The sequence below is a fragment of the Petaurus breviceps genome, unplaced genomic scaffold, assembly GCF_028583685.1.
Source record: "Petaurus breviceps papuanus isolate PSGF00001 unplaced genomic scaffold, PetGlider_PUasm1.0 77, whole genome shotgun sequence".
In the NCBI taxonomy this organism is placed as follows: domain Eukaryota; kingdom Metazoa; phylum Chordata; class Mammalia; order Diprotodontia; family Petauridae; genus Petaurus; species Petaurus breviceps.
Genome location: NW_027186492.1, coordinates 6,731,887 through 6,752,313, shown reverse-complemented (window position 1 = coordinate 6,752,313; position 20,427 = coordinate 6,731,887). Strand labels below are relative to the sequence as shown.

At 38.9% G+C, this 20,427-nt stretch overlaps 1 protein-coding gene across 5 annotated transcripts in view; it reads left to right on the top strand.

The window, feature by feature from the left end:
- TP53BP1 (tumor protein p53 binding protein 1) overlaps positions 1 to 20,427 on the top strand; it is a 128,511-nt gene that overhangs the window by 71,194 nt on the left and 36,890 nt on the right. For all 5 annotated transcript variants that reach the window (XM_069105872.1, XM_069105871.1, XM_069105870.1 and 2 more), the window contains 2 exons: positions 1,992 to 2,049; positions 3,717 to 3,812. In XM_069105872.1, the coding sequence (XP_068961973.1) occupies positions 1,992 to 2,049; positions 3,717 to 3,812 (154 nt within the window). The remainder of the gene's footprint in view (positions 1 to 1,991; positions 2,050 to 3,716; positions 3,813 to 20,427) is intronic.

Below are 20,427 nucleotides of genomic sequence, written 5' to 3'. Positions count from 1 at the left end.
CCTAGTAGTGCTATATACTGGATCAAAGGGTATGCACAGTTTTATCTTTTGGGTGTACTTACAACTTATTTTCCAGATGAGCATAGTATTTGACCATTTATCTGTTGGGAAATTAGTCTTAATTCTATGTTCATACCAATTTTCTATATAGTTTGGATATCAAAACTTTGTCAGAGATATTTGCTGCAGAGGTTTTTTTTTCCCAGTTAACTTTTTGTTCCAAGTCTACTTGCATTGCTTTTGTTTGTGCAAATCCTTTTCCATTTTATATAATAAAAACTATCCATTTTACTTTTTATAATCATTTCTATCCTTTATTTGGTCAAAAACTTTCCTCCCTCCCCCTAGTTGTGAAAGTACCTTGTTTCTTGCTTCTCTAATTTGTTTAATATATAACCTTTTATGTTTATGTCCTTAACTCTGAAAAAAAAAATGAACAAACCCCAGAGGACCCCTGATTTAAGAGATATGTAGGTGACAGTTTTAGAACAATGATTCAGTGTCTTAATTTTCATCGTTAAATGATACTGCTGGGGGCGGCCAGGTGGCTCAGTGAGTAAGAGCACTGGCCCCAGTGTTGGGATGACCTGGGGATCAAATCCCGGGCTCAGACACTCAGCACCACACCCAGAAATAACTGGCCATGTAACCTTGAGCAAGTTACTTAACCCCGATTGCTTTAAAAAAAAAAAAAGGGGCAATATGGAAATGTTTGGGGCGGCCAGGTGGCTCAGCAAGTAAGAGCACCAGCCCCAGTGTTGGGATGACCTGGAGATCGAATCCTGGGCTCAGACATTCAGCACCACACCCAGAAATAACTGGCCGTGTAACCTTGAGCAAGTTACTTAACCCTGATTGCTTATAAAAATAAAAATAAATAAATGATACTGCTAAGTCATTTCATGTAATATTTTTGGTTATGCCCACTTACTCCACAATAGTGAGGATATTGCTTTCCCCTTCATTCATTTTAGTCAGTCTGATAGGTGTAAAATGATATCTCAAGGTCATTTTAACTTGCATTTCTCTAATCAATAATGATTTAGAGCATTTTTTCATATGACTGTAAATTGTTTTTATTTGTTGTTTTTGGGGACCTCTATTTTTGTGTGGATGATTTTTATAGTATCATGACTACCATAACAATTGTGAGGCTTATCTTATGGAGAGGCAGAATGGAATAGCTAGGTCATTGGACTTGGAGTCAGGAATTTAGGAAGACCTGTATCTGAATCCTGCCCCAGACACTAGCTAGGTGACCTTAGTCATGTCAGGTGATCTTTATGATCCTTGCTTTCCTCATCTGTGCTAATTAGTTTTGATGATCAAATGAGATAATATTTGTGAACTGCTTTATTTCAAACTTTAAAAACATACAAATGTGAAATATTATTGTAATTCATTTGATCTTCATCTAGATCTGAGGTTCTTAACCTGTTTTGTGTCATGGATCCTTTTGACAGTCTAATGAAGCTTATGGACACTTGAAAATAATATTTTAAAGTACACAAGATAAAATACTTAAATTACAAAGGAAACCAATTATATTGAAATACAGTTACCTATATTTAAAATCAAATTAAAATTTTAAAATATTTAACTTTAAAAAGGTAGATTAAAAAAAATAAACAAACCCGGCTTAAGGACCTCTGATTTAGAGAGATATATAGGTGATAGTTTTAGAACAGCAATTCAGGGGGTCAATTTTGATTGTTAAACTGCTAAGTCATTTCATATAATATTTTTGGTTTATGCTCACTTAGTCCACAAAAGTGAAGATATTGATTGTTAGGAATGGGGCATGTTTGTATTATTAAATGACAGTTAATGATTTTTTTCTTTCTGTTCCTTTTCGTTATCCCTATTTCTATTTCTGCATCAGGGTGAGGGAAGAAAGAGTGGAAAAATAAGGAGAAGCTTTTTAGGTATGACACTAACTGGATTCTTTCTCTATTTTTCTTCCTTTCCTCCTTGCCTGTGTTTTTGTTCAGAGCCTGTAAGTGGTGAAAGGAAAAATGGATCCACTGCTGTTGCTGAGTCTGTTGCCAGGTAACCAGAGCTTGTTGCTATGCAGAGCAGTCTCATACAGAGCCACTGGTAATGAAGGAAAAGATGATTTATCAATAGTAGAAAAAAATTAAAATGAAGGGATTTGTAGGAGGAAAGACTGAATAAGTCACAGGTTTTTTTTTTCACTAATACTCTCATAAGACCAGTATTTTGTCTGATAATTCTTGAACAAAATGTTAACAAAAACCATTTTGAAAAATTTATTCTACTAATAATATTAGAATCCTTATCCCACCTCTTTAGTCTTGGTGGGACTGTAATGTGTGGCAGGAGATAGTTGGGTGGTCTTATAATAGTTATAGTCTTTGTCCCCGAGAGATTTCAACTATTAGCCATTAAATAAGATCATTTCTAGTGCATGTCCCAAATGAACTGCTGTATTGTGGTGTATGATTTTTCTTCTTTTTGTTATTGTTAGCTATTATATAACCAAATTGATCGCTATGTTGTGGTGTATCATTGTTGTGATGGAGTGTCTTTTTGTTGTTGTTGTTATTGCTGTTTTTTGATATAATGCCTTGAGGGTGACTATCTTTAGATTCAGGCCTGTGTAGTTAAGCTTTGCCATCTGGTGGCTATAAGAGGGTATAAAAGTCTCTCATCTGCTACTGACTATAATAATAAAACATTAAATTCCAGTAGTACTACTTAAAGCATGGCTGAAAAGTTCCAAGTTCTGGACATGATTCTGGTCCTACCTCTTGTTTACTACATATTCTGGAAAAAAGAATTTCATCTCTTTTGGCTTAATATCTCTTCCTGTAAAATGAACAATGTTTCTGGATGACGTTTACATGTTATTTTTGAGTCTTCTGCTAAATCTTACTAGTGGAGAAAAAAAAGCATTTTTTTACTCTATAGTTGCAGTATTATATTCTAGACATTGCTTATTATTGGTCTGCATGTATAATTGAATTTATTTCTAAGGTTAGAGAAAACCTTAGAGTGTGGGCGAAAGAGAAATCCTACAAAGCAAGTGTGGGAGTGTAACAAAGGAAGAAATTGGAACGAAATGAAGTTATTGTTAATGATATGTGTTATTGATGAGGATATCATTATATGTTTATCTTGTTTTAAAAACAAACCCAAACAGATGAAAATCTCAATCTATAGGAAAAGATAGATTGTGGGAGATAGTCTTTTTACAAATAGATTTAACACAGGAGTACTTCAGCTCCTTTCTTTTTTTGTTTCCATGTTTCTGTACACAGTAGCTCTCATAAGGTTATGTTTGGAAGAAGAATTGCTCTGTCTTCTGCCTACAGATGGAGAAGCATTGCTATTTTTGTACATTTGTAAGATTACATAGTCCCAGTAAGAGACAAATCCTGCAGTGGGACAGAAGTATGGTGATAGCATGGGACTAGGCATTGTTTGATTATATTATTGTTGCTGATGATTTTCCTCATGAAGATTTTCTTATGCTGCATTAGAAATATAAGAAAGCTACATCTTAGATCAAGGGAAGAATTACAGGAAAAGGAATGTAAAGGAAGGATTATTTACCTGCAGTGCCTTAAAGATATTTCTATTACATAGCATAGTGCCTGACATAGTATTCACTTAATAAATGCTTGTTGCTTAACTGAAAGGTATTTCTTCTATCCAACAGATGTTGACTTATTGCTTTACTTTATTATCCTTAGTTCTCAGAAGACAGTGTCTGTGTTTAGCCGAGTCTGTGAAGTCCGGCAGGATGATGAAGCCAAAGGCGATGATGTCCCATCATCAGATCTCATCAGGTAAGCATTATTTTCATAGTATCTTTGCTCCCACATTTCATAAATTGATTGCTGCTAGACACTGCTATGTTCTCTCTTTGTGGTTTCCAGTTTAGCTTTTCACTTGAGTATGGCATATTCAAGCCAGACTCAATCATATTTGTTTAAAAATGGTCTTTGAAAATAAATGACCCTTTCTCCTTCCCATGACCTTTATTATATCTGCATCTGTTCCCATTTTTTGTTCTGTCTTCTCCAGAAGGTGGCATCCTCAATCTTCCTCTCTCTATTGAATATTTACCCTCTCCCTATTTATTGATTTCTTTCCTCCTGCTTCCAAACATGCTTGAATCTCCTACACCCCACATCCTTAAAAAGGCTTTCATTGTACTCTGCCATCCCTCAAGCTTTCATCCTGCTTTCTCAGTGAAATTCCTTGAAAATGCTGTCTTTCCTTGCTGCCTCAATTTTCTTTCCTCTCACTTTAACCCTTTGAAATCTGACTTTTGGCTTAATTATTTAAATTAAACTGTTCCCTCTGGGTAGCTAGGTGGTGCGCAGTGAATAGAGCACCAGCCCTGGAGTCAAGAGGACCTGAGTTCAAATTCGGCCTCAGACACTTAACACAAAAACTAGCCGTGTGATCTTGGGCAAGTCACTTAACCCCAATTGCCCTACCTTTCCTCCTCCAAAAAGCCAAAAATAAAAATTTAATTTAAAAAAAAAAACCTGTTTTCTCTAAAGTTACCAACAATCTCTTAATTGCCAAATCTGAAGGCTTTCTCAGTCCTTATTCTTGACCTCTGCTGCACTTGACATTGCTGATCACCCTCTCCTGCTGCGTACTATGTTCTTTATGGGTTTTCATGACACCATACTCTCCTGATTCTCCTCCCACTTGTCTGACCACTCTTCAGTCTTCTTTCCTGGCTTATCTGTATTATGTTCCCTAACTATGGGTGTTCCCCAAAGTTCTGTCCTAGGTCCTTTTTTTCATTTTGTTCTATACTTTTTCTCTTGGTAATTTCATTAGCTCCCATGGGTTTAACTATCATCCATATATAGATGACTGCCAGAGTCCAGCCTGAGTTTCGGCCCCATATCATCAGATGTATATTGGGCATTTCAGACTGGATGTCTCATTGACATCTCAAATTCAGCTTGTCCAAAACTGAACTCATTAACTTTCCCCCCAAACCCATCTTCGTCTTCCAGACTTCCCTGTTTCTTTTGAAGACACTACCATCTTTTATGTCTCCTAGGTTTGTAACTTCAGCATTATTTTAAACTTTCTTGTTTTTTGTTTTTGGAGTGGGGAAGGCAGGGCAGTTGGGGTTAAGTGACTTGCCCAAGGTCACATGACTAGTAAGTATTAAGTATCTGAGGCTGGATTTGAACTCAGGTCCTTTTGACTTCAGGGCTGGTTCTGTATTCACTAAACTACCTAGCCTCCCCTATTCTAAACTTTGTTACCTTCTTTAACCTCACATATCCAACCATTTGTCAAATCTTATAATTTTTATTGCCATAATATATCTTGAACGACTCCTCCCCCCTCACTCTTGCCTAAATTATAGCAACATCCTGGTCTCTGTTGCTCAAGTCTTTCTCTGTTCCAGTATATCCTGTGCACCTGATGCTAAAGTAATTTTTCTTAAGCTTAGATCTGACTGTAATTCCCCTACTTTTTCAAATCTCTTACCTCTAAGAGCAGATATAAACCCCTGTTTAGTTTTTAAAGCCCTTTTTACAACCTAGTCCCAATCTCTCTTTCCAGCTTCAGTGGATATCACTCCCCCTTCCTGTATTTCACAATAGATATCTCCTCACCTTTGCCTCAGAGAGTCCTTCTTTTTCTTTAAGATGCAACTCAAACACTGTATGAACCTTTTTCTGATCTCCCCAACTATTAATTCTCTCTTTCCCAAACCTTATATGTAATTAATTTTTATATATTTGTATTTATTCACTTTACATTTATGCTTTGGATACTTATATATACAGGGTATCCCAAAAATCTTAGTGCATTTTTGAACTTGCATAATAGCTTGAAATTGCACTAAGACTTTTGAGACACTCTCTACTGTCTTCCCTTTAGAAGGTAAACTCTTTGTGAGGAGGAATTGTTTCATCCTTTATACTGGTATCCTCAGTGCCTAATATAATGAATAGCTTATAGTGATGCTTAATAAATACTTGTTGTTGATTAATAAGTTGCTGAGACAGTTTTCCAAACATTTGTATAGGTATAGAACATTTGTATTATTAACCTTGTTGTCAATGTTAACCTTGCTGTATTCATTTTGATTTGACTTAGTCTGCATATAAACTTATTTTTAATAGTATGGAACTTTTAATTTTTACGTATAGATGATTTAACTTTTTTTTTTTGCACTTTTTGAAGGGCAGTTGGGGTTAAGTGACTTGCCCAAGGTCACACTGCTAGTTTTTGTGTTAAGTGTCTGAGGCTGGATCTGAACCCAGGTCCTCCTGATTCCAGGGCTGGTATTCTATTCACTGCGCCTCTGTCAAGATTTGACAAATTCTAACCCTAATTTGATCTGGTTTGCCAGTATCATATTATATAATCACTATAGTACATTTACTGTCAGGTGGAGTGGGTCTGTTAGTGAATTGTTTTTATTGACTTTGATTTGAACTTTATTTTCATTGAAAGGGATGGATATATTTGTATGGGAGTTGTACTTGAACAAATTCAATAATTTTGGGCATTTACTTCATGCCTCTACCTTCCAGAGGGCCTTGTGCTTTCCCAAGAAGGTAAACTCCATAGTGTGGAAAACTTTGACCTATAACTGTATCTGAAAAATTCTGTCCTGATCAGGTAGCCAATAAATAATGCTTAGCCTACTCTTAGGTAAAATCAGATTCCTTTGCCTATTGTTATTCTCTCTGGCCCTTAGAGCCTGTCTTATTAGCTGTTATAGAAGGCCATTATCCATCCTTTTAACTACTTTGTTTGCTAACCCCTATAAATAGACTCTTTTATTTAAGGTTGCTTTTCTGTCTTTTTTAAGTTAAATTTTATTTTTTTCAATCAGGAAAAACCCACCTCCTGCTTGTTTCCTCTCTCATCCTTCCCCCTCTCCCTTTAAGAATGAAATTAAAGGGGTAACTAGGTGGCACAGTGAATAGAGCACTGGCCCTGAAGTCAGGAGGACCCGAGTTCAAATCTAGCCTCTGACACTTAATGTTAGCTGTGTGACCTTGGACAAATCACTTTAACCCCAATTGCCTTGCCTTCTCCCTCCAGAAATTAAAAACAAAATAACAAACTTCAAGGAAAATGAAATTAAAACAAAATCCCTATTAAAGACGTGCAGCAGAACAAAATAAATTTCTGCATTAGGCAGAAGAAAAAAAAAGGGGGAGAGAGTGTTTCATTGTGCACTCTGAGTCTTTCACCTGTTTATCAGCTTGTTTCATTATTAGTCCTCTGGAATTGTGGTTGGTTATTGCATTGATCAGAATTTATAAGTCTTTCAGAGTTCTTTTTCCTTACAGTAATGTCATTGTATAAATTGTTCTGGTTCTTTTTACTTTATATCATTGCATACCAATCTTCTGAAGTTTCTCTGGAACCATCCCCCTTCATTATTTCTTATAGTACAAAAGTATATGCTATATTTCCCCAAATACATATAAAAACAATTTTTAACATTCACTTTTAAAAATTTTGAGTTCCAAATCTTCTCTCTCCCCCCCCCCCCCATTGAGGAGACAGGCAATTTGATATAGGTTATGCATGTGCAGTCATGCAAAACATTTTTATATTAGTCATGTTATAAAAGAAAACAAGAAAATTAAAGTTTTAAAAAAGTGTGCTTCAATCTGTATTCAGACTCCATCAGTTCTTTCTTTGGAGATGGATAGTATTTTTCATCATAAGTCTTTAGGAATTGTCTTGGATCATTGTACTGCTGAGAATAGCTAAGTCATTCGCAGTTGATCATTGAACAATCTTGCTGTTACTGTGTACAGGGTTCTCCTGGTTCTGTTCAATTCACTTTTCATCTGAAGAGATACATTGAAGGAAGAGTCAGGACAGGATATCCCCTCCTCTAATCTGCTCTCTCCCATACCCCTTTCGACTTTTCCAGTGGATCTCTATGCCCCAGTGCCTGTGTATCTTATTTCCGAATTACATGTAAAATAGTATTAATAATAGTATATATTTGAGTATTTTATTTTAAAACTTTGAATTCCCGATTCATTCCCTTCCTCCCTTGTCGCCCACCCTTACTGGGAAGATAAGCAGTTCAGTATAGATTGTACATGTGTGGCTAATGCAAAACAATAACATAGTAGATATATTGTAAAACACTGACTATATTTCCCTCCCTCCTATCCCACCTCCCACTTGTTCTATTCTCTACTTTGATCCCATCCCTTTTCAAAAGCAGGTGCTTCCAATTTCCCTCCCCCCCAGCCTGCCCTATCTTCCATCATCACCCCTCTCATCCCCTTCCCCCCCTACTCTCCTGGAGGGTGAGATACCCTATTTAGTGTGTATTTCATTCCCTCCTCAAGCCAAATTCAATGGGAATTAGGTTGACCCATTCCCTTTTGCCTTCCTATTCTTCCCCTCCATTGTAACCATTTTCCCTTGCCTCTTCTATATGAGATAGTTTACCCCATTCTGTCTCTCCCCATCTCCTCTCATTATATTCCTGTCTCATCTCTTAATTTCACCTTTTAAGTATCATCCCTTCCTGTTAAATTGGTCCTGTGCCCTCTATCTATGTATACCTGTAAACATATACACACACATTCACATATGTAGTCATATGCCCATATATCCTCATATATAGACATATATATTTCTCTTCCCTTCAACTACTGAGAAAAGTTTCATAAGTTACAATTATTGTTTTTCCATGTAGGAATGTTAATAGTTCAACTTTGATAAGTTCCTTATGATTTCTTTTCCCTGTTTACCTTCTCATGCTTCTCTTGCTTTTTGTATCTGAATGTCAAATTTTGTATTCAACTCTATTTTTTTCAGCAAGAATGCTTGAAAGTCCTCTATTCCACTGAATGACCATATTTTCCCCTGAAACATGATACTCAGTTTTGCTGGGTAGATGACTCTTGGTTTTAATCCCAGCTCCTTTGATCTCCGGAATATCATATTCCAAGCCCTCTGATCCCTCCGTGTAGAAGCTGCCAGATCCTGGGTTATTGTGTTTCCACAATATTCAAATTGTTTCTTCCTGGCTGCTTGTAATATTCTCTCCTTAATCTGGGAATTCTGGAACCTGGCTATAATATTCCTAGGAGTTTTCTTTTGGGGATCTTTTTCAGGAGGTGATCGGTGGATTCTTTCAACCTCTATTTTGCCCTCTTGTTCTAAAACATCAGGGCAGTTTTCTTTGAGAACTTCCTGGAGGATGATTTCTAGGTTCTTACTTTGTTCATGGCTTTCAGGTAGTCCAATAATTTTAAAATTATCTCTCCTGGATCTATTTTCTAGGTCAGTGGTTTTTCCCATGAGATATTTCACATTGCCTTCTATTCTTTCAGTTGTTTGGATCTGTTTAACAGCCTCTTGATTTCTCATAAAGTCATTAGCTTCCATTTGCTCCAGTCTAATTCTGAAGCAATGATTCTCCTCATTGAGCTTTTGAGATTCTTTTTCCATCTGGCAAATTTGACTTTTGAAGGCATTCTTCTCCTCATTGCCTTTTTGAGCCTCTTTTGCCATTTGAGTCAGTCTGTTTTTTAAAGTGTTATTTTCCTCAGTCAGGCTGTTGACTCTCATTTCGTAATTTTCTTGCATTGTTCTCATTTCTCTTCCCAATTTTTCCTCCACTTCTCTTATCTGCTTCTTAAGGTCCTTTATGGCCTGTAACCAGCTTATATTTTCCTTTGAAGCTTTTGGTGCAGGAGTTCTGACTTCACTGTCTTCCTCCTGTTCCCTGCTTTGCTCCTTTTTGTCCCCAAAATAAGAGTCTAATGTCGGAATCTTCTGTCTGCTTTATTTCCTTTGCCTGGTCATGGTGCCCCTCAGTCACTTGACCCCTGGGCTTTTTGCCACAGTAGGACTCTGCCACCAGACAGGGGAGCTTTTGTCCCAAATGCTGGGGTTTTCTTAGCTGCCGGAAGTATTAGTTGGGTGCCTTCTCTGAAGCCTCCACATGCTCTGACAAGCTGGTCACACACCCCAGGACCTCCACCCTAGACTGCAATCCAGATCCAGGCAGGTTAAAGCAAGAGCGATTACCCCCTCACACTGGTGGTTGGTCCCCCTACACTCTGCAGGCCAGGAGCTGAAGCTGCCACGTGGTTCTGGCTGTGCTGAGCTTCTCAGTGGCTTCTCGCCCTGGGGGCAAAGGCCACGCACTCCCACTTACTGGGTCCCAGAGTCCAGACTGCACTGATGTCTTACTTTGTCCTTCACATCTATGTTTTGATTAATCTGGAAACAGCCACAGCTGCTGCTGATCTGGTGTCCCTCTGGCCCAGCTGGTCAGGCCCACCCTGGGGCTAAAGCCTCCTTGTAGGGCTGGGCTCGGGCTCCCAGAACGCTCCGCTGGCTGATTCCTGCCAGCCTGTCAGGCTGTCCTCAGCAGGAGGTTAGCTTCTCTGTGTCCTTTTGTGGGTTCTGCAGCTCCAAAGTCTGTTTAGAGTCCCCTTTTACATGGATTGAGGAAGGTGGAAGCCAGAGTCCAGCGGAGGTCTGCCATCTTGACTCTGCCCCCTTACTTACTCTTGACTTAAAAAAAAATCAGTTTCTTAGGTCCATGATGGAGGAGCCATGCCTAGAAATCAGTTCATCTAAAAAATATCTAGTGGTCTTACTCTTAATCAGTATCAGTACTCTTAGATACTTAAATGGATATGTGGTATCTTCAGTTTGGGAGTTCCCTCACTTCAAATCTCAACCTATCCTTGTTTGCCCATTTTTATCCACATCCTCTTAAAGGTTCATTACAGCGGTTCTGTCCAACATTCTGGAGACCTTCCTTGCTTTGTCCCTATATCTTGAGGATTCCAGTGGAGCACTTTGATGCTACCTGTTGTCCCTCACTCTTCCCACCTCTTTTTTTTTTTAATGCTTTATTAACTTCTGATTTACATCGTTCGTTTCCGCCAGATTTTGAGTTACAAATTTTCTCCCCGTTTTTCCCCCACCCATCCCCCCAAAACAGCAGTCCCACAGGATATCCCCACCTCTGATCTGCTCTCTCCCATATTTTCTCCCATACCCGTTTCAACTTTTCCAGTAGGGCATGGTGGATCTCTATATTTCCCAATTACATGTAAAACAATATTGATAATAGTATATATATATATATATATATTTAAACATTTGATTTTAAAACTTTGAATTCCAGATTCATTCCCTTCCTCCCTTATCACCCACCCTTACTGGGAAGATAAGCAGTTCAGTATAGGTTGTACATGTGTGGCTAATGCAAAACAATAACATAGCAGATATATTGTAAAAGACTGACTATATTTCCCTCCCTCCTATCCCACATCCCACTTGTTCTATTCTCTACTTTGATCCTGTCCCTTTTCAAAAGTGGGTGCTTCCAACTTCCCTCCTCCATAGCCTGCCCTCCCTTCCATCATCCCCCCTCACATCCCCTCCCCCCCCTATTCTCCTGGAGGGTGAGATCCCCTATTTAGTGTGTATTTCCCTCCCTCCTCAAGCCAGATTCAATAGGAATAAGGTTGACCCATTCCCTTTTGCCTTCCTATTCTTCCCCTCCATTGTAACCATTTTCCCTTGCCTCTTCTGTATGAGATAGTTGCCCCACTCTGTCTCTCCTCATCTCCTCTCATTATATCCCTCTCACCTCTTAATTTCACCTTTTAAGTATCATCCCTTCCTGTTAAATTGGTCCCGTGCCCTCTATCTATGTATACCTGTAAACATATATACACACATTCACATATATATTCATATGCCTGCATACCCTCGTATAAAGACATATATATATATATATATATATATATATAATATATATTTCTAATCCCTTCAACTACTGAGAAAAGTTTCATAAGTTACAATTATTGTTTTTCCATGTAGGAATGTTAATAGTTCAACTTTGGCCAAGTGGCTCAGCAAGCAAGAGCACGGGCCTCAGTGCCGGGACGACCCGGATCAAATCCGGGCCCAGACACCCAGCACCACACCCAGAAACAACAACTGGCCGTGCAACCCCGAGCAAGCCACTCAACCCCAATTGCTTAAAAAAAAAAAATAGTTCAACTTTGACAAGTTCCTTATGATTTCTTTTCCCTGTTTACCTTCTCATGCTTCTCTTGCTTCTTGTATCTGAATGTCAAATTTTCTATTCAGCTCTGGTTTTTTCAGCAAGAATGCTTGAAAGTCCTGTATTCCACTGAATGACCATATTTTCCCCTGAAACAGGATACTCAGTTTTGCTGGGTAGGTGACTCTTGGTTTTAATCCCAGCTCCCTTGACCTCCGGAATATCACATTCCAGGCTCTTCGATCCCTCAGTGTAGAAGCTGCCAGATCCTGGGTTATCCTGATTGTGTTTCCACAATATTCAAATTGTTTCTTCCTGGCTGCTTGTAATATTCTCTCCTTAATCTGGGGATTCTGGAACCTGGCTATAATATTCCTAGGAGTTTTCTTTTGGGGATCTTTTTCAGGAGGTGATCGGTGGATTCTTTCAACCTCTATTTTGCCCTCTTGTTCTAAAACATCAGGGCAGTTTTCTTTGAGAACTTCCTGGAGGATGCTTTCCAGGATCTTACTTTGGTCATGGCTTTCAGGCAGTCCAATAATTTTTAAATTATCTCTCCTGGATCTATTTTCCAGGTCAATGGTTTTTCCCATGAGATATTTCACATTGCCTTCTATTCTTTCATTTGTTTGGATCTGTTTAACAGCATCTTGATTTCTCATAAAGTCATTAGCTTCCATTTGCTCCAATCTAATTCTGAAGCAATGATTCTCCTCAGTGAGCTTTTGAGATTCTTTTTCCATCTGGCAAATTCGACTTTTTAAGGCATTCTTCTCCTCATTGCCTTTCTGAGCCTCCTTTGCCATTTGAGTCAGTCTGTTTTTTAAGGTATTATTTTCTTCAGTCAGGCTGTTGACTCTCATTTCATAATTTTCTTGCATTGTTCTCATTTCTCTTCCCAATTTTTCCTCCACTTCTCTTATCTGCTTCTTAAGGTCCTCTATGGCCTGTAACCAGCTTGTATTTTCCTTTGAAGCTTTTGGTGCAGGAGTTCTGACTTCACTGATTTCCTCCTGTTCCATGCCTTGCTTCTTCTTATCCCCAAAATAGGAGTGGAATCTTCTGTCTGCTTTGTTTCCTTTGCCTGCTCATTTTGCCACTCAATGATTTGACTTTTGGGCTTTTTGCCACAGTAGGACTCTGCTACCAGACAGGGGAGTTTTCGTCCCAAATGCTGGGGTTTTCTCAGCTGCCGGAGGTATTAGATGGGTGCCCTCTCTGAGGTCTCCACACGCTCTGGCAAGCTGGACACACACCCCAGGACCTCCACCCTAGACTGCAATCCAGATCCAAGCAGGTTAAAGCAAGAGCGATGACCCCTCAGACTGGTGCTTGGTCCCCCTACACTCTGCAGGCCAGGAGCTAAAGCCGCCACGTGGGCCACGCACTCCCACTTACTGGGTCCCAAAGTCCAGAATGCACTGGCCTCTCACCTTGTCCTTCGCATCTATGTGTTGATAAATCTGGAAACAGCCACAGCTGCTGCTGATCTGGAGTCCCTCTGGCTGGCGGCTGGTCAGGCCCGCCCTGGGGCTAAAGCCTGGGCGTGGGGCTGGGCTCGGCTCCCAGAGCGCTGCGCTGGCCCGTTCCTGCCGGCCTGCCGGGCTGTTCTCAGCGGGAGGTTGGCTTCTCTGTGTCATTTTATGGGTTCTGCAGCTCCAAAGTTTGTTTAGAGTCCCCTTTTTACATGGATTGGGGAGGGTGGAAGCCAGAGCTGCAGGAGGGTCGTGCTTCTATTCCGCCATCTTGGCTCCGCCCCCCCACTCTTCCCACCTCTTAATGAGATGATTCTAAGAAACTGCAATATGATTCAACAATGTGACATAAAAGCCATGAAAATTAATGGAATTTTATACTGCATAAAGAGAGATGTAGCTCATCAGTCCACATTTAGAATATTGTGACCAAATTTGAGTGTCATGGTTTGGAAGGATGTTGGTAAGCTGAGAAACATTTTAGCCTACTGTATAGTGAACTAGCCTTGAAACCAGGAAGAACAGCATTTAAATCCACCTCTGTGGACCCTGGGTAAATCATTTACTCTCTTAATGCTCTAGGCAATTTTGTGAAGACTATAATTATAGAAAAGGTGCAGACCTATGTAGTTTGAAGCATTTTCCTTTCCTGGCAGTTAGATAATAGTGAGATAATAGACCAGTCCCTACCCCTATTAATAAACTGATGGGGAACCATATTGGTTGAGGGAACTGAGGATGTTTAGCCAGGTGAAGAGGAGACTCAAGGAGGACATGGTAAGTGTCTTCAGATACTTGAAGGATTCTCACCATTAAGCTGTATGGGACTTGTTCTATTTAGCCTTGAGTATAGAACTAGTTAGGAACAATGCATAGATGTTCCCCCCCCCCCCCAAAAAAAAAAGAGATTTAAAATTGAAAAGAAAAACTACATAATAATATGGACTAACTTAGAATTGTAATGGAAATGCAAATTTAAAGATCTTCCCTGTCCCTAGGCTAAAGTGCACCTGGAGCCTGGGGTGGAAGGCTTGTTTTTCAGTAGATACTTCTTGATTGGCCAGTGAGTCAATAAGGTTGTTACATTCTCTGAGCCAGGAGAAGGCTATATAAGCCCTGATATGAGGCTTTGTTTTGGGGGCTCACTTTGAGAAGTGTTCTGTGATTTGATATGGATTCTGGGAAGCCGTTGTCCAGAGCCCCACCGGCTTTGAAAAACCCAGATGTTGAAACCCAGATGTTGACTGGGTATGGATGTAATGGTTGGACAGTTTGGAAATCTGTCTACTTGATCTGTTTCTGTCTTGATAATTCTGTCTGTATACTTTAAAGTTCGGGGTGCTGACCTTTTTCCCCTGAACAAGGTGAACAATATATGTCTGACTGATTAAAGTAAGCTTGTTAACCTATTTTGAGTTGCTTTCCTTTATCAAAGCAGATCCAAGAACCTGTATGGGCAGCCACCCTGAGGATGCTTGGGGTGCTTGCTGCCACAGAACAGAGTAGTATATTCTCTTTTATTGGAGATCATCAAGTGAAGACTGAATTTGCCAATACATTTGCCAAGTATATTATAAAGAGAATTATTTTTAGGCTAGAATTGGTCTACTAAATGATTGCTGAGAAGTGTCTTCCAACTCGGGTTCTGCGACTCCTTCTTCCCATCTATAACCAATCATTTTGCCAGTTCATGACAATTCTATCTCTGTACCATCTTGCTTTCCATTTCCATTGAAGGTTCTTTGTATTGTTGCCCTGGACTATTATAATAGCCTAACTAGCTATCCTTCTGTTCTTCACATCTTTTAGCCTATCCTGTGCATTGATGTCATATTTAAGCCGTAGATCTGATTATGTCATTTTCCTATTCAAAAACCTTTTACAAGTCATAATTATTTGTAGAAAAAAATATAGACTCCTTATTATAGCATAGGGTTCTCTCTATTCCCAACCTATCACTGTTCTCTTCATGAAATCTGTATTGCAGTCAGACGGGGCTAATTGAAGTTTCTGCCTTCCTCCCATCCACACCTATCACAATTTTATACATTCTTGGGAGTCTAGTTCAGATACCATCTTTTCTGTGAAGTCTTCTTGATCCCCAATTATAAATAATTTTTCCTTCTATTTTACTCCTTTAAAATTTTGCCTGAACCTTTCCTATAGCACTTATCACATTTTGCTTTTATTATAATTATTCGTGTGTGTCTCTTATTTCCTCTGTTAGATCATGGAAAATAATTTGTTTCTATTTGTATCCTTCATGGGAACTTGCCCAAATGAATACTTAAGTATATATTTAATTAAATTAGTTATTGTATCCTCTCTGTTATATAGTGCCTTTCTTTATAGAAAAAAGTACCCAGTGATTCAGGTATTAAAAACTTAAATAATCATGTGAACATTCAACATATCCTTCTAGGCCATCCTCCCCAGAAATTAGAGAATTCATTTGGATGCTATATTCTTAATTGTTTGGGTACTGAAACTGGAGCTGCTATGTGAACATTCAAATGAATATATGAGCATTCAAATGAATATGCTTTCATTGCTTTTAGCTCCTCTAATTTTTTTGTTTGTTTTATAGTATCATCAGAGATGTGTATGTTCTGAATCCTTTAGCTTCAAGTAGGAATACTTCCTAGAGTCTTATTACTCAGAATAGTACATTTGGTTTTGTTGGAATTTGTTTCTTATCCTTCAGAAACATTCTGTCACCCTGCATCTGTCTCTGTCTCTTTTTACATGTCTCTTTAAGTGGTGGCAGGATTAATTGCTTTAAAAAACTGTCCATTTTTATAGCATTCAGAGTGTATTTCTAGTTATTACTAAAAATTCACAAGTATGGAATGTCTATCTTTGTCTAATTTTACCACTGGAAATTTCAGTTTTTGAGCCTGAAAAATGAAATGAATATAGTAGTACTTATAAAAAAGAAATCGCAGTTTGAATCATCATCATCATTAATAAGCATTTATTAAGCACTGAATACATACTAGTACAGTGCTGTACTAATCTTTGCAATTATAAAGAAAGACAAAAAAACACACAATTCCTGCCCACAGAGAGTCTACATTGTACTGGAAAAGACACACACATATACAAATGTGTGTATATTTACACACATAGTGTAAATGGGAGGTAATTTCAGAGGGAATGTGCTATAGTGAGGGAGAGGGGGAAGGAGAAGGAGACGGAGACCAGGAAAGTATTCTTGAAGAAGATGGGCCTTGAGTGGAACCTTAAAGGAAGCCAGGTAAACCAGGAGACAAGAAGTGAGAAAGGAGAGCATTCCAGGCAAGTAGGAAAGCTTTTGAGAAGGAATAGTATCAAGATTGTGTCATGTTTGAGGGAAAACAAGGAGACCAGTGTCACAGTATCTTAAAATATGTGGAGAAGAATAAATGTATCCTGTAAAGATAGGAAGGGGCTAGGTTGTGAAGGACTTTAAAAATTAAACACAGGATTTTCTCTTTCATCTTGAAGACAGTAATAAGCAGCCACTTTAGAATATATTGAGTAGGAAATTTATGTAGTTGACTTTGCCCTTTAGGAAGTTCAAATGAGTGGAGGAGAGACTGGAAGGGGAGAAACTTGTGCAGGCTTTTGCAGTGTGAGGTAATAGTCTTGGTAATGGATTTTTGTCAGTCGGTAAACATGTACTAAGTGCCTTTTATGTTCCAAGCACTGGGCTAATTGCTGGGGATACTCAAAAAGCAAAAGACAGTCTGTGCCCTCAAGGTGCTTACAGTCTAATGGAAACAACAAGCAAACAAGCATGTACAAACAAACTATACACAGGTAGGGAATCAGTCAGAAAGGGAAGATGTTAGAATTAGCAGGAGTTGTTTGGATGATGAGATTTTAGTTAAGACTTGAAGGAAGCCAAGGAAACCATTAGGTGGACATGAGGAGGGAGAGCATCTCAGGCATGGGAGGCAGCCAAAGGAAATACCTGGAGCTGAGAGATGAAGTTTCTTTTTGTGGAATAGTAAGGAGGCCAGTGGCACTGGGTTGAAGAATATGTTACAGGTATAAGAAGACTAGAAAAATGGTAGAGGGACTAGTTTATGAAGAGCCTTGAATACCAAACAGAGGATTTTGTATTTGATCCTGGAGGCAATAGGGAGCCACTTGGGATGGGGGCATGAGAGCAGGAGGGAAAGGGGAGTAATATGATCTGAACTGTGCTTTAGAAAAATCATTTTAGTGACCAGTTAGAGGATGAATTAGAGTGAGGAGAGACTTGAGACAGGCTGACAATAATCCAGGCATGAGATGATGGGGACCTGCACCAGGGTGGTGACAGTGAAGAAGGTGACAAGAGAAGGGGGCATATTTGAGAGATGTTGCAAGGTGAAATCAACAGGCTGTGGCAACAGATTGGTTATGGGCGGGTAGAGATGAGAGATAGTCAGGATTCCAGGATGACTACTAGATTGCAGGCCTGAATGACTGGAAGGGTGATGTCCTTGACAGTAATAGGAAATTAGGAGTGGGAAGGAGTTGGAGGGAAAGATAATGAGTGGCTTTTGGATGTGTTTAGTTTAAGATATCTGCTAATATCCCATTTGAGATGTCTGAAAGGCAGTTGGAGATGGGATATTAGAAGTCTGCAAAGAGGTTAGGACAGGATAGGTAGATCTGGTAATAATTTGTATAGAGATGATAATTAAGTCCATGAGAGGTAATGAGATCAACAAGTGAAGTAGTATAGAGGGAGAATAGAAGAGGGCCTTGAGAATCCAAGAACCCTATGGGATACCTACAGTCAGAATTTGATCTAGAAGAGGATCCAGCAAAGGAGCCTGAGAAGGAGTGGTCAGATGGATAGGAGAAGCAGGAAAGAATGGTGTCCCAAAAACCTAGAGAGAAGAAAGGAGGAGAGAGTGTTCAACAGTGTCAAGGACTGCAGAATGATTGAGAAGGACAACTGAAAAAAAAAAACCCATTGGATTTGGCAATAAAGAGATTGATTGTAACTTTCGAGAGAGTGGTTTTACTCTAATGATGAGGTTAGAAACTAGATTGTAAGCAGTTAAGGGGAGAGTGAGAGGAGATGAAGTAGAGACACCTATTGTGTATGGCCTTTCCAAGGAGTTTAGCCTTAAACGGCAGAAGTTATAGGATGATAATTATCAAGAATGAAAACATCAAGTGAGGATTTTTTTCAGATTGAGGGGAGACTTGGTCATGTTTTTAGACAGTAGGGAAAGAGCCATAGACTGAGAAAGGAGGCAGTCTGTTGGAAGAGATATATGGAATAGAATGGCTTGAGTGGGTAGATGGTGTTAATCATGGTAAGGAGGAAAGCCACCTCTGTCATGGTGAGATAGCAGTGAAGGAGGAGAGAGTAGTAGAAAGCATGAGTGATAGGAAATGAGGAAGAAGGATTACTGTGAACTTTTTTTCCGGAAAATATGAAGCACATTTCTCAGCTGAGGGTGTGGGGGGAGGGGAACTGGGTGGTTGAGGAGGGATGAAAAGGTTTGGAAGAGCTTCTGTGAAGAGTGAGATAATGTATTGATAAGGAAGTTAAAGAAGGATTACCTAACAGTAGTCAGAGCCCAGTTGAGGTTGTGTAACATAAATTTACAGTGGACTCAACCAAAATGGTTGCGAATGTGATTTTCTACAGTTTGTTCAACAGCACTTGTGTAGGAGCAAAGGAGGCAGATGATGGGGTTTATCTAAGATTGTGACCTTGTGTGTTAAGTATGAGTGTGAGAAATTGAGAATGACATCTGGGTTGTGAGCCTGGGTGACTGAGAGGATGGTGGTTTTGACAGTAATAGGTAGGTGTTACAAATTAGACATAGTATCACAAATATTAGCAGTAGAACAACGTTAGTAACTCATGACCTTATGCCTAAGGATGGAGGAATACAATGAAGTATTTTCTTTAGGACCAGAATCTAATACTTAATGGGCAGAAACTCTTTTCTCATATATTTTGAATATAGATGTCTTCATTACCTTTCATAGCTTCTTTGGGTCAACTTTAAGAATTCCTAAACACTGAAGATTTAGGTGAGTATAGCAAACCACAAGGCTTTTAAAGGGCATACTTATTTTTTATAATTCCAGTACTAATTTGAGAGTCCTTTGTGAATTCCTTGTTCTTTACATGCTTTATTCCCAATCCATAAGATCAGAATATTGTGAAGGTTAATGTATTAATGTATATAAATCTCTTATATCTCAGAAGTGGTGTCATAAAAATAAGAGACTTGATATCTTGTCTGTATTATCATTGGTGCTCCCTTTGTCTTACTGACTTTTTTTTCTTCTGATATTGAAACGCTGAAACCTGATTGCAGTATTGCAGGTGAGATATCGTTAGAGTTATATGAACAATCGTAGCTTCAATCTATCGATCTCTATGCAATGCTTTTGTTTAAAAAAAAAAACACCCAAAACACTATAAATTAGGCACTTAATTTTAATGTTCATTTCGGTGACATACATTTTGTGACTTCAGGATTTTGTACTAAGATGCAAAAAATTCTTTTGGTGTTAGAGAAGTTGATAGTTGGATGGGGCTGAGTGTCCCAAAGGTATATTATCTAAGTTATACAGTTATCTAAAGACAATGTCATTTTTTAAGTCCCACCTAAATACAGCACAGAATTAGAGTGATGCCGGTTATGTGTTAGATGAAATGATTTGTCTACCCCTCTGATTTGGTGACTCACTAAAATCATTGTTGAATGTGACAGAGTTATTTAAATTGATGGCCTGAGGGTTCAGGATGCTGGCAGGATGGTTCCTATGAATTCTTCCATCTCATCTCAGCAAATAAATGGGAACAGTTGTTATGTATAAAAAGATACATTCTATCATACATAGTAGCAAATCTCCAAAGTAACTAAGTCCTGGAACAGATAGCTTCAAACTCTGAATTCCATCAAAGAT